The 14,947-nt window shown below is 44.4% G+C and overlaps 1 protein-coding gene across 7 annotated transcripts in view; it reads right to left on the reverse strand.

Annotated features, from left to right (window-relative positions):
- The window catches only part of PREX2 (phosphatidylinositol-3,4,5-trisphosphate dependent Rac exchange factor 2), a 188,914-nt gene that overhangs the window by 70,225 nt on the left and 103,742 nt on the right, over window positions 1–14,947 (reverse strand). For 5 of the 7 annotated variants that reach the window (XM_039334999.1, XM_039335009.1, XM_039334980.1 and 2 more), the window contains exons 2-4: window positions 1,824–1,895; window positions 1,622–1,744; window positions 825–929 (exon numbers count right to left, since the gene is read on the reverse strand). In XM_039334999.1, the coding sequence (XP_039190933.1) occupies window positions 825–929; window positions 1,622–1,744; window positions 1,824–1,877 (282 nt within the window). In that variant the 5' untranslated portion in view covers window positions 1,878–1,895. Of the gene's footprint in view, window positions 1–824; window positions 930–1,621; window positions 1,745–1,823; window positions 1,896–2,087; window positions 2,236–14,947 lie in introns of those variants that run through there. The other 2 variants (XM_039334991.1, XM_039335018.1) reach the window with 2 other exon arrangements.

Genomic DNA, 14,947 nt, shown 5'->3' on the forward strand with positions numbered 1-14,947 from the left:
TTTTAAGCCAGAGATAAAGTGCTGTTCAGCACTGACACAAATTCAAAATTATAAACTCAAATTCAGAACAATGGACAATAAATCTCTTAGCACATAATAAACTTATAGGATTCACAATTATAAGATCAGGTAATCATATGCCATTTTATTGATCTAAGCCATTTTATTAATAGCTATTAGCCACATTGTCTATATGTAATATCCTCATTAACCTTTACTTTAATACCTCTTGCAGGGTAGAAATAGGAAAATAATGTATTGAGCAGGGGACAAACTTGCACTACCTGAAAACAATTCACTTCATTTCTATTTGTAATGCCAATTGGAGATTAATTTAAAAGTTAACAACATTTGAATAGCTATAAGTTCTGGGAAGTAGGATGATGCATAAAGTGGGGACTTATTCTTATCCAGCAGACTGTTTATTTATTTAGCTTTCAAAAGCTTACATGTCACTTGGAAATGTGTGTGTTGGTGTGTATGTACGTGCACACTCCCACACTCACAAACACACATGTGCAGATCTTTGAGTCATTGCTAACTCCTGAAAACTGCTTGGACTAGTACCTGAAATTATCTTGGCAAGATTTCAGAAATGATTTGCCTTTCCATCCTTTCTGAGGAAGGGCTGAGAAAAGTGATAGGCCCAAGATCATACAGCTGACTTTATGCCTAAAGTGGGACTAGAAATCATAGTCTCCTGGTTTCTAGCCCAATGTATTAATCACTTCACCAAACTGGCTTTCCTTAGAAGTGAAAGGCAATCAAATTACCACACAAAGCAGAACATAGAGATACAGAATAAAAAAAAAGCATTTAGTTACCAGTAAAAATGTCCGCACTGTTTTTATTTTGTTAAGTTCAAGCAAAAGCTTTTGTGCTTTTTCATGATTGCTGCAGTATTCATCATAGATACGAAATCTGTCTTTCTGAATAAAAAGTTTTTAGATTAGTTATTTTGGTCATATTTTAACAGATTTTTAAAGGAATAATGTAAATAAAAATATGAACAAATACAGTTATCTGTGAACAAATATAAAACACAATTGGTTTACAACAAATATTTAAATGTTGACAAATCAATTCATAAAAAAATCAATACAAATCACTTTATATAAAAAAAAGTCCTGTCTTCATTTTTTTATTTTAGTTTTATAGTTAGGTTCAAGGAAGTGTTTGTATCTTCTCATGGTTAAGATCAGGCTCCCATATAGTACCTATAGTCCAATGAATATCTTGTGTAATTTTACAGAACTGTGCATTTTAAAGTCAGTGAACTTATTGCTGTTCACTTACATATCCAACGTGTTCTAGTAAAAAAAAAAAACTGTTATCTGCATATTACTGGATGGGAAAATTATTCAAGACAAATGTAAAAAAATGATTATTGTTCCAATATGTTAGGCCAGATTCATGAAAAATCATGATGACACCTACTCATTCCACTGAATAGGCTGCAAATTCAGCTTCTCATAAATTATGCAATCAAGATCATTTTGTCCTCTAAGTGGATTATACATGAACTACTCTCCCAGCAATTTTTTTTTAAAAAAAAAAAACCAGCACTGGAGAAAAGAATATAATCAATTACATAAAGCTTATATTACTGGATTTGACATACAAAGTGGAGAAAGCAGGATCCCACTTCTTGTTGCGAATTAGGTTCGGGATGCAGACATTCTTCAATCCTAGATAGGAAGTTTTTGTGAACTTCTAGAATATCTTCAATATTTGAGAACAATGTCTGTAAGCAAGAAACCCAGAGTATAAATAAATCCATCTGAGAAACAATAAAAAGGAAGTGAAAACAAATAAGAACTAACCTTAACTGCTTCCTCAGTTACATTTTTATCAATCTTAGTAATAGCACACTGCATTATTCTGTGAAGGAATGCCTGGATAAAGAGAAAAATAAAAATAAAAATATTAGTAAGGCACTAAAAAGTCAGACAAGTAGCCCAGAACAGCTACAGTGATAAATTTTGACATGAATGAAAAATAGTTAACATTCAGCATCTTTTAGCAACAATCCATTCTGTGTGTGTGTGTGTGTGCACATACAAAATTAGCAAAGATCTCAGACTCACCAAATCATGAGCTCTCAAATTATTAAGAAATCTCATGAAAGAGATTTTGTGATTTCACAAAATTTCAGAATACTTAGGTCAGATAAGTATCATTCTGTTCATCCCTGGTCTATGAAATCACTGAATGTAGATGGTATTGTATTGTAGTCTGAAAAGAAGAAATAGATAATACAACCTCAAGCAAAAAAAAAAATTACTTGTAAATACCTAAAGTTATTACTGAAGACAGCTCAGAATGGCAGTCAATTGCCACAAATCTAGTTCTAATTCAGTGTTTCCCAAACTTGACAATTTTAAGGCATGAGGACTTCAACTCCCAGAATTCCACAGCCAGCGTTGCTGGCTGTGGAATTCTGGGAGTTGAAGTCCACATGCCTTAAAATTGTCAAGTTTGGGAAACACTGTTCTAATTCATTGCACAGCTGCTGAGTTTTTATTTCCTAATACAGTATATTAGGCACAACATGGAAAAAGCAAAATAAAAGACACCACAAATAATGCATATTATACCCTTAAGAAAAGCTAACAGATGTTGACACAATAGATATATTTTCAACTGAGAGCAACAAGAGAATTTATATATACTTAAATCATTGTCTGTATTTGCATGCTTTTTTATGTAAAAACTGAAAAAATTTTACACTTCAAAATGATGAGGTAGAAAAAGATACTTTTATAAATTTGTCTATAAATCTGTGTTTACAATGTGTTTATAGAAAGTATTTGTCAGATGCCTATTTTCGCTTTCTTTGAAGCTCGCTAGCAACTGCCATAACTGGGGGGGGGGGGGCTTTGGGAGGGGAAGAGCGCTGGAGATGTGAAAGACTGCTATGGGAATGTGGGGAGTATGGACACTAACAGGAACCAGAAGTGCCAAACCAAGCCATCTTCCTGTGTCCCGCAGGCCCTGGGAAAGGAATTTGCAATGGCAGCCGAGGTACCAGTTCTCAAAACATCGGAACAGAACCGGATTGGACTACTCTCACTGGACGGAGGGTTTTGGACATTGGGGATTGCTTTCAATATATGTTTTTTACGTGGTTTTTCTTCAGAGCTTGCCTCACTCGTGCTGCACCCAGCATCTTTAGTAAAAATACCTTTTTCTAACACCTATATAGTCAAGGATTGTTTTTCCTAGGGAACAGGTAGTGGCCAGTCTGACAGTTGTTGTTGTTGTTGTTGTTAATTGCGAAGTCGTGTCCGACCCGTCGCGACCCCATGGACAATGTTCCTCCAGGTCTTCCTGTCCTCTACCATCTTCTGGAGTCCATTTAAATTCACACCTACTGCTTCAGTGACTCCATCCAGCCATCTCATTCTCTGTCGTCCCTTTCTTCTATTGTCCTCAATCTTTCCCAACAGTATTAACTTTTAAATAAAATTATTAAAAGATTTTAATATATTTTTCTAATATTAAATACATTTGGATATGGTAACATTTTATTAGATTTATAACTTGCCTTTATTTGTACAATTTAAGGCAATGTAATAATTCTCTTGTCTCCTATTTGCATGACTGCAAAGTAGGTTGCGATGAGAGAATGACTGGTCCAAAGTCAGCCAACCAGTTTTCATGCTTAAAGAACTACAACTCCTGGTTTCCCTGTTTCCAGGTTAGCAACTTAACCACCGAACTTTATTCAGAAAGTAATGACATTACAACAATGTCTTTAAGGGTCCATTTGAAAATGTGATTTTGCTCTTCACAGTTTCAGATTTTTTCATAGCTCTGAATGATAGGCAGAATATTATTTTGTTTTCTTCCAACTGCAACTGTTATCAATTTTGAAAGACAATTAAAGATTGCATAAAAATTAAATTACAACACTATTTTTATTTCCCATTTCACAGATACCTTCTGAGATCTGTCACTCCCCCTGCCCCATTCAATTTCTAAAATTGTGGTTAAACTCTGTTAAACAATTAAGCAAATAAAAAGCTGTAAAATTGCAAAACAAGAGAATCCCAGCATTTGCAGCCTTAGCAAGCCGAAAGACATTGAAAATAATAAAATAGAGATTATTCAATCCTGTGTTTTGTTTGTACATTTTGTTATTATTCTGTAATAAGATATTCTTTAGATAGATATTTATTCATTTCATTTTGTGGCCTCAAACAAAAACAAACCACAAATGCAAAATTTTAAATACTGGCTAAAAATAACATGTAAAATAATTAAAAATGAGAAGAGGATGTCATCCAGTTTCTGCAAGCCATAACTATTGCTAGAAATTTGGCAACCTTTGTAGTGGTTAGGTTTGGAAGAAAGGAAGATTGTTATTTTTTATTTAAAAGGTAGCTACAATTTCTGATAATTGGAATTAGGAATGCCAGATACTATAGATGATATAACAGAGAGAGTAACAATATACCGTAAATGCCGGCGTACAAGGCGACCTGGCGAATAAGACGACCCCCGTCTTTATAGCCGGGCCGCATTCCTAGAACATCGTCTTATACGCCGGAAACTACCAGTATTTCCGGCGTATAAGACAACTCGGCGTATAAGACGACCCCCGTCTTTGGTGCCGATTTCAGTGCTCGCGGAAGTCGCCTTATACGCCGGCATTTACGGTAGGTAGTCCTCAACTTAACAATTGAATCCACAAATGAATGGTTGCTAAGCAAGATAATAGTTAAGTGAGTTTTGCCCCATTTTATGACCTTTCTTGCCACAGTTGTTAAGTGAATCATTCCAGTTGTTAAGTTAGTTACATGGCTGTGAAGTGCATCTGGCTTCCCCATTGACTTTGCTTGTCAGAAGGTCATATGACTCTAGACATTGCAACCATCATAAATATGAGCCAGTTGACAACCATGTAAATTTTGATCACATGACCATAAGGATACTGCAATGGTCATAAGTGTGAAAAACAGTTCTTTAGTGACCGTTCAAAATTACAACAGCACTGAAAAAAGTGACTTATGACTGTTTTCACACAGTCATCTTACTTTTTTCAGTGTCACTGTAACTTTGAACATTCACTAAACAAACTGTTACTAAGTCGATATGGATTTCTGTTTCTGTATCTGAGGAGAAATACATGATTGATGAACAGTCCTAATATTTCCTGTTCATCTCCCATTGGTTATAAGCACCTGATTGTCCCTGATCAGCCAGGTTCAGATAGGTGTTAGTTTATAACTAACTAATAGTCTATAACAGTGGTGGCGAACCTATGGCACAGGTGCCAGAGGCGGCACTCAGAGTCCTCTCTGTGGGCACTCGTGCCGTCATCCCAGTCCTAGGTCTTCAGCTGGGTTTTATAAAACCTTTTCACTTTAGGCCTCCGCCGCCATGTACAAAAAAAAAAAAAAGGTTCAATCAATCAATCAATTTCAACTTCTCTCAGGGAAAAAAAAGATCTTGCAAAGTTGGAATTGATTGAGTGAACTTTTTAGTCCCACCCAGTCTGCTGCTACCACTGCAGCCACGCCCACCCAATGGGCCACGCCCACCCAGCACTCAATGATGCATAAGTGGGTTTTGAGTTGCAGTTTCGGCACTCAGTTTCTAAAAGGTTTGCCATCACTAGTCTATAACTAACCAATATGAGCTGTAGCATGTTGCAGATACTAAAAAAAACCAATGCAGTCTTAGGCTGCATTAACAGGGGGACAGTATCAAGATCGTATGAAGTGTTAACACTTTACAATGCCTTGGTAAGACCACTCTTGGAATACTGCATCCAGTTCTGGTCACCACAATGTAAAAAAGATGTTGAGACTCTAGAACAGGAGTAGGCAACCCAAAACACTCAAAGAGCCACTTGGATACATTTCCCACCGAAAACAAAACACTGGGAGCCACAAAACCCTTTTGATATCTAAAATGAAGATAACACTGAATATGTCCTTTTTTACCTTTAATGTGTGTGTGTGTGTGTGTGTGTGTGTGTAAAATAAAGGTAAAAAAGGATATGTGCAGTGTTATCTTCATTTTAGATGTCAAAAGGGTCTCTCCCTGTCTCTCTCTTTCCTCTCTCTTTCCTTTCTCTTTCCTCTCTCTCCTCCCTTCCTTTCACTCTTTCCTCTCACTCTCTCTCTTTCCTCTTTTTTCTTTCCTCTTTTTCTCTTTCCTCTCCCCCTCTCTTTCTCTCTTTCCTTTCTCTCTTTCCTCTCCCTCTCTTTCTCTCTCTCCCACTTTCCTCTCTTTCCCTCTTTCCTCTCTTTTTCTCTCCTTCCTCTCCCCCTCTTTTTCCTCTCTTTCTCTCTCTTTCTTTCTCGTTCCTCTTTCTCTCTTTCTTCTCTTTCTCTCTTGTCTTTCCTTTCCCTTTCCTCTTACTCTCTTTCTCTTTCCTCTTTCTCTCTTTCCTCTGTCTTTCTCTCTCTTTCCTCTCTTTCTCTTTCTCTCTTTCCTCTCTCTCTTTCTCTCTCTCTCTCCAGGTGAGAGGAAAGAGAACGAAAGTCAGACTCTGCTGAACTGGCAGGGAGGGGGAGTAGGATGGGAATCAGCGGCTCTGGTGGCAGTGGCGGCCACTGCAGCATCGTCGGGGATCCCCGCCGCCCCTGGCCCAGCCATCTCCCTGACCTGGCCGCCACCCCTGCCACGTTCTCAGGCAAACGGGCAGGGAGGGGAAGCAGGACGGGAGGCAGCGGCTCCGGTGGCAGCCACTGCAGCATCGTAGGAGGTCCCGCTGCCCCCGGCTGCCACCCCCACCGCATCCTCAACCACTTCGCTATCGCAAGAGGAGGGCACCAAGGCCAGGTGCACCATGGGTGGCCGCACCAGCAACAGGGAATGCCGCCGCAGGGACAGGGGGGGTCCTGACCCGCTGCCGGCCCCGCCGCCCTCGCAGCCCAAGGTCTCCTTCTCCTGCAGCACCGAGGACGGCAGCAGCAGCGGGAGGACAGCGAAGTGACGCAGCTGCCTGTTCGCCGCCGCCTCTTTGGCCTCGTTCAGTGCGACCGGAGGCGGCAGGATGGTGAAAGGGCGCAGCTGCCCGCTCACCACTGCTTCAGCCTCGCTCAGCGCGACTGGCAGCGGCGGCAGATGGCGAAGGGGCGCGGCTGCCCGCTTGCTGCCACCTCTTCAGCCTCGCTCAGCACGACCGGCGGCAGCGGGAGGACAGCCAAGAGGACCGCGCAGCAGGGGAGGAAAGGGCCGGGCAGGCACCGCGGGGGAATCTCTCGAAAGAGGCCACGGGGATTTGCTTCCCGTGAGATGGCTGAAAGGCGCAGGTGGAGAGGGGAAGCTACAGAGACCCCCAGTGACCCCCAACTAACAGAGGTAGTGGCGGAGCAGGGCAAGAGGAGACCCGCCAGGCAGGAAAGAGGCACCACGAGACCGGCCATCCGCGGCTCTGGAGCCGCGGGTTGCCGACTCGTGCTCTGGAAAGAGTACAAAGAAGAGCAACAAAGATGATTAGAGCACTGGAGGCTCAAACATGTAAAGAACGGTTGCTGGAATTGGGTATGTCTAGTTTAATGAAGAGAAGGACCAGGAGTGACATGATAGCCATGTTCCAATATCTAACAAAGAGGGACACAACTTAATTTCCAAAGCACCTAAAGGCAGAACAAGAAGCAATGGATGGAAACTAATCAAGGAGAGAAGCAACCTAGAATTAAGGAGATAGTTAGAACAATCAATCAGTGGAATAACTTGCCTCCAGAAGTTGTGGGTGCTGCAATACTGTAAGTTTTTAAGAAGAAATTGGACAACCATTGTCCAAATGCCTGAACAAGGGGCTGGACTAGAAGACCTCCAAGGTCCCTTTCAACTTTTGTTTTTCTGTTCTATTCAGTTCTGTTACTCTTCATACCCAAAGTCCATTGTGCATTATCTTACTGAATTGCATACTATGTAACCGAGCATAGCTCAGTCCTCAGCTAGAGATTTCAACAATAAGTATATAGCTTTGTTTTGTTTATATAAAGCCAAGAATAGCACCCAGCTATTTCTTTTACTCTTTTTTGATATGCATTGAGATACCATTTTGTGCGACAATCATTTTGCAGACCAGAGTAAAATTTGTCCAACCATATAGAATGCTGTAAAATCTAATACATTTGACAGGTATTAACTACAAACAGCACAATATTTTTTCTTTCCGTGTTATTTTTGGGGTATATACAAAAAGCAAGCAAACATAGTTTTATGATTTTTTTTAAAAAAAGAATAGAGTTAATGCTGTAACAGAAGAGGGTGGAGATTTCTTTTCTTTGTACAATATGCAACAAACTTAAATGGCCACAAACATCTGGACTTATGTATTGTTTTTGAAAAGCTAACCTTCTTTCCAGAGAACTACCTGAGCATACAACACACGATTTTTGACAATTAAACATATCTACAATCACCAACTTTTAAAAAGATTAAGTAAGAGTAAGAAAGTCATATATGGAGTCAGAGCAAGAGGGAAAAAATTTGAAGGAATATTTAATCTGACCAAAAATATATTACTAGGAAATTGTAAATCTATTTTATTGAAGACTAACTCCAAAAAACTTACTACAGATTCTTTCCTCACAAAAACTATGTTTAGCAACTGAATTATCCGAGAATATATTTCCTCAGTTTCTTGCATTACATCTAGTGTTGTATTAATGGATAAGTTGGCAAAACCATTAGGAAAAAGGTGTATTTTTCCAATTATTTTTGGCAATCATAAATAGCAAATAGCCATGTCTACTAAAACATTTCCTTTTCTCAGCACGGAGATGGATAATCCACCAATGGGTTGAGACTGTATTCCTGCCCAATCAGATCAGTCAGCCAAAGTTGCCATGCCTGTCCTGGACCACGAGATCCCAGTCTTGACACGAGCGCAGCCCTTGACTGACAGTAAGACGTTTTGGCTCAAACTAAATATTCCTTACTATCTATGTTTGGAAGGGTGGGTGTGGATTATCCATCTCCATGCTGAGAAAAGGCGTTCAGGTAAGTCAACGCCCCTTCTCCAGCACTGGAGATGGATAATCCACCAATGGGACATACCAAAGCCTATTGTCCCTCGGGTTGGGGAATAGACTGGTCCTGTGTGTAACTTTGGTCTAGTACCTGTTGGAGAACCCTCCTACTGAAGGAGGCCTCCGCCGAAGAGTATTTTTCGATTTTGTAGTGGTGAATAAATGGAGAGGGCGAAGCCCAAGTGGCCGCCCTGCAAACCTCCTCAATAGAAGCTTGCATGGCCCATGCTGCCGAGGTAGCAGCACTCCTTGTGCAGTGAGCCGTGACGTGCCTGGGGGCCGGCAAGGCCTCCGCCTTGTATGCCCCAGTGATGCATGCCCTAATCCACCTACCAATGGTAGAGGATGAGACCTTCCAGCCCTTAGAGGAGGGGTGGAAAGATATGAAGAGCGCTTCTGAGTGACGGAATTCCGCTGTATGCAAAATGTAATATCTTAGCGCCCTGCGTACGTCCAGTGTATGCTATTGCTGTTCTAGGGAATGAGTTGGGTTTGGGCAAAAGTCTGGTAGGACTATTTTCTGTGATCTATGAAAAAGGGAGTTGACCTTTGGGATGAAGTAAGGATCTATTCGCAAGACCACCCTGTCCTTATGAAAGTGACACAGGTCCCTCCTCGTTGAGAGGGAAGCTAACTCGGATATGCGTTGAGCTGACGTGATAGCTAGTAAGAATGCTACCTTGTGGGTTAGGTAGCGGATATCACATGTTTTGAGTGGTTTGAATGGTGCTCTGGTAAGAGCCTGCAATACTCGTGGTAGTTCCCACAATGGGTATCTGTGTACTGTTGGCGGTCTAATGTTCACAGCCCCTTTGAGGAAGGATCGGATTAAGGGATGCTTACCCAAAGGTTCCCCAGGGCTGGCCGAAAGTATTGTTGAGAGGGCAGCGATCTGCCTACGCAGCGTGTTTGGCACTAGGCCCCTCTCTAGACCGTCTAGTAGGAACTCTAGGATCCTGGGGATTGTGATCTTTTTGAGTGGCAATCCCTGTTTAGAGCACCATGGTTGGAAACTTCTCCACGTGGCCTCGTAGATACAGTTCGTGGAAGGACTCCTTGAAGCCTGTATAACCCTAATTACGCCGTGTGAGCAAGATCCCCTAGTTAAAATTGACCGCTCAAGTGCCAGACGGCTAGTTGTAGCCATTGTGGCTCTGGGTGGGAGATCACCCCCTGCCTGAGTGAGATTCTCTCTGGAGGGATCCGCCATGGGTCTGTGCGAGAGAGACTCCTCAGGTCTGCGAACCAAGGCCTCCTTGGCCAATATGGGGCCACAAGAATTACCTCAGCTCGTTCCCGCAGAATCTTGCGCACTACCGCCGGAAGGAGAGGTAAGGGTGGGAATGCATATAGGAGCTCCCTTGGCCACAGGCTCCGTAATGCATCCGTCTGTTCTGCTCCCTTGGATGGGAATCGGGAGAAGAAGCGGATCAGTTGGGCATTGGAAGGAGAGGCAAATAGGTCTACCTGGGGAAGGCCGAAGCGGTGGCAGATCTCCCTGAAGATCCTCGGGTGTAGTTGCCACTCCGAGTGATCTATTGTTGTTCTGCTCAACAGATCTGCCTGGATGTTTGTTTCCCCTGATATGTGGTCGGCCTTTATTGAGGCCAGATTTTGTTCCGCCCAGACTCCCAGTAGTCCGTTAGGACTAATACGTGGTCACGTGTTAGGCTGTCCTGGAAATGTCTTAATGCTAGGTGGATGGCTCGGAGTTCGAGCCAGTTTATGTTGTGGCGGAGGTCCGCTGTTGACCAGCGGCCCTGTGTCCACCTGGTCCCCAGGTGAGCTCCCCACCAAACAGGCTTGCATCAGTTATGACTACTATTCTGTCTGGTTCCCTGAAGAGTGAGCCTCTGAGAAGGGCCGGAGTTAGCCACCACCTGAGAGAGTGCCGTACCCCCAGCGATAGGCTTACCTTCTTCGGGAGGCACTGAGCTTCTGTCTCTGAAACGGAAGCATGAACCACTGCAACTCCCTTGAGTGTAGTCTTGCCCATGGAACAATTGCTATGGTCGAGATCATCTTCCCTAACAGTTGGGAAAGGCAGACCAGCATCACTGACTGGCCGCAATTTACCTGTCTTACTGTTTTCCTTATGTTGCTGAGGTGTTCCTGGGATAGGTACACCTTGCACTCCATTGTGTCTATGACAGCTCCAAGATGTAGTATCCTCGTTGTTGGGGTTAAATGGCTCTTGAGGAAATTCACCGAGAAGCCGTGATCCTGCAGCAGCCTTACTACTAATTTTAGATCCGTCTGAGCATGGCAGGCGGACGTTGATTGGATTAGGATATCGTCCAGGTAACACCGGACTCTGACCGGAATGGTCCTTAGGTGTGCTGCCAGAACCGCCAGTATCTTGGTGAACACCCTGGGCTGATGAAAGGCCAAACAGAAGCGCTCTGTATTGGAAGTGCTGCCCCCTGTAGGAGAACCGTAGAAAACGGCGGTGAGCCAGAGAGATGGGGATATGCAAGTATGCCTCTGTGAGGTCAATAGATGTCAGAAAATCCCCTTTTCTTACGCTTCCTAGGATGGAGCGTAGTGTCTGCATTTTGAATTTGCGGTATGTTAGATAGAAATTTAGCCTCTTTAGATCCAGAATGGCTCTCCAACCCCCTGAGGGCTTCGGAACCACGAAGAGGATAGAATAAAATCCCTGGCCTCTCTGGTCCATAGGCACCGGTTCTATGGCTCGTATGCTTAGAAGGTGTTGAACGGCTTTGTTCATGAGTTTTCTCTTTGTTGGGTTCACGGGACAGGGGCGGAAGCGGTTCGGGGGATTGGAGAGGCATTCTAGGGAGAGACCGTGACGTATGGTGTCTCTGACCCATACGTCCGTGGTGGTTTCTTCTCACTGAAGGGCAAACTGTGCTAGCCTGCCCCCTATGGGAAGGCCTGGGAGGGAGTCATCTGGTACGGCGGAAGGGGCGGTTGTTCCCCCGAAAGGGCCGTCTTCCCTGTGCTTGCCTGTGTCTTGTGTTCTGTCTATCTGTCTGTCTTTCCTGCCTATCCTGCCTAGGTTGGAAAGGTTGGGAAGTTTGGAAATAATTGAACCTGGTTTCTGAGCGAAAGGATTGTTTCCTTCCGAAGAAACCGGGTCTCCTGTTCTTAAGAATGTGTTTGAGGACCTTGCGCTTGTCCTTGTTCTCTGTTAGGTAGGGCGTTAGCGCCTCTCCAAACAGTTTGGCCCCTTGGTATGGAGCCGAGGCCAATTTCCACTTGGATTTGGCGTTGGCCTGCCAATTTTTTAGCCAGAGAAGGCGTCTGCTTGTGATGTTTGACGCTATTGCCTTGGCTGAAAATTTGGTCACTAAGAGTGTCGCGTCCGATGCGTATTCCTTGGTTGCTACCATCTTGCTGAGTTCCTGGTGGGTACAGATGTCCTCCGCAGGGACTCGGCCCTGTAATTCCTGGAGCCAGCAAAGTGTGGCTCTGGTGAAAAAGGAGGCGGAGGTAGCTATTGCTTGGTGTGTTCTTCTATATGCGGACTCACCCTTTCGGTCCTCGGCCTTGAGAGCCTCTGCAAAATCTCCTGATATGGCTATCAGGGGTCCTATGGGTTCGTCCACCGCAGGTACCTCCAAGGTTCCCTCAGCTCCCTGGCTACATTGAATAGCCTCTTCTCCGTGTTGCTGGGAAGAGGTAGGGAGGCTGGTGCTGACCACTGTTTCCTTATTGTGTTTAGGAACAGGGTCGGACATGGTATGCGGTGTTGAGTGGTTATCTTTTCGGCGAACGTTGGATCAGCCACCGTGTCGACCGTGATGGGTTCCACTGCTGTCCCCTGACCAAGATGAGCTGTGGCCTCAGCCTTGCGCAGAATGGTGACAAAAAGAGAGGGGTTAAAAGGGCCGTTAAATGAAGGCACCTGAGGTGAGTTGTCCTCCTCCTCGGATATTTGGATCTCCTGTGATGTACCTGGTTGGTCAAGGTAAGAATCCTCGGAGATCAATGAGTCTGAGAGGGAAGAGGGGTCCTATTGGTCCTCTGTTTCCTCCTGATGTCTCGATCTATGCCCTTGCGGCTTGGGCTTGGAGGCCTGAGACCTGGACTCAAACGCTCGGTCTACCGCCTGCGCTATCAAGGTAGCTAATAGGTCCGTCAGAGCAGGAGGGGTAGTCATTACCTGCGTCCCTGCTGGTGCCATATTTAGCATGGTCACCGGAGGCTCTTGTGTCCTACGTGATGAGGGGGATCGGGAAAACGATGAGGATTCACCTATCCCGCCTCTTGCTGGAGACTGAGATGAATCCCCAGTAGACCAAACGCCCAGTGGGGATGAAGAGACCCCCAGTGGTAGTTCGGAAACTATTCCCCCGCTCTGGCTCTTTTCAATTCTGGCCCTTTTCTGGGCCCTGTTGAATTCTTTTTCCAGGGCTTGGTGCCTTCTGATTGCCTGTTTGTCTTCCTTCTTGGATGACTTCTTTGTAGTCTTGATTCTGGAGGCTGCAGAGACTTCAGAACCCTCTGAAACAGGTGCTCCAGAGGTTGAAGGCAAGGCTCCAGTGGAAGGAATGATAGCTTCCTCCATTCTCCTCTAGCGCAGGGTCACGATAGGGGAACCCGGTAGTAGGAGAGCGTCTACTCTGAGTAAGGACAAGCGCACTGCAGGGGGTGCCTGAAACTCAGGAACAGACTCTGTGATTGGTCTGAGTCAATTGCTGTGCACGGATAAGAACAGGCACACTAATGGGGATGCCTGGAATCCGGCTTAGACTGCAGTGGGTAAGGACAGACACGTGACTGGGTATGCCTGGAACCCACCACTAGAATCCAGAAACTTACGGGCCACTAGTGGGGAGCCCGAGGTCCGGATGAAGCCAAGGCAACTTAATTAAGCTGGATGTGCAACACAGGCACTTAGCTTGTTTTAGGCAGAGAGGCACCAAGCTCTGTAATGAGAAGTTGTGAAAAGGCACTTATTCAGCTCTGCTTAGGTTTAACTAGCTTGCTGCTTAAATGCTCAAATGGCTAGGGAGGTCTGTAAAGGGTCTTATGATTTCTGTCCCTTTTCTCTAGATGCCAATAAGGTTTCGGAAAAAATTTTTGGCCACGCGTGCGTCTCCGTTTGCCGCGCACGCTCAATGGTGTCTTTTACCCCCAAGAAATGGCCACCGCAGGCCCAGGGTTACTGCGCATGCTCTCAAAATGGCTGCCGCGCCTGCGCAGAAATCCTCCTCTATTGCCAGATTCCACGTGCATCGCAAACAAAGAGATTGCGCGTGCGCTGAGTTTACCCAGTAATGGCAGGTTTAAATTGCCTCGGAGAATGCTGGCAATTAAAGGGACGGTGCTCCGCTTTCCAGCAGGATCGCACTGCTTGAAACAGGGCTCCGCAGCTGCCTCCCCCTCGCATGCACCCCCCCGCTAGTCCTCCACTACCTCCGCGAGTTTTAGACTTTAAGATTTTAAGTTTAAAAGCCTCAACTCAGCGGATCGGCTCTTCTTTTTTTGAGCTATTGGCGTGGAAGTGGAGGACTGCGGTTTGGGTTAGGGGTGGGAATCTGAGGAAATCCCACCCTTCCTAGTGGAGGAGGATATCCCTCTGGGAATTCTGGATTTTAGTTAGTAATTGGTAAGAATTTTAAGTAATTTAGTCAAATAAATCCAATTAATTTGAGTTAACCTAACTCTCAGCTACTGGAAAATAAAGGAAAATAATCCACCAATGGGAGAGAAACTATACCTGCCTAGGAGCCAAAGTTGAAACGTCTGAATCCTGGGCGAGATCAGTCAAGACTGGGATCTCGTGGTCCAGGACAGGCGTGGCAACTTTGGCTGACTGATCTGATTGGGCAGGAATACAGTCTCAACCCATTGGTGGATTATCCATCTCCAGTGCTGGAGAAATAGGATATTTTCTTATACCATCAGATTATTTTGTTAAGAGTCAGCATTGTCTATTCTGTCTTCAGAAGTTGTCATTCCAATTTGCCAAGACTAGA

The sequence above is a fragment of the Crotalus tigris genome, unplaced genomic scaffold (assembly GCF_016545835.1).
Source record: "Crotalus tigris isolate CLP2741 ecotype Arizona unplaced genomic scaffold, ASM1654583v1 scf7180000017546.9332058, whole genome shotgun sequence".
NCBI classification, from domain to species: Eukaryota; Metazoa; Chordata; class Lepidosauria; order Squamata; family Viperidae; genus Crotalus; species Crotalus tigris.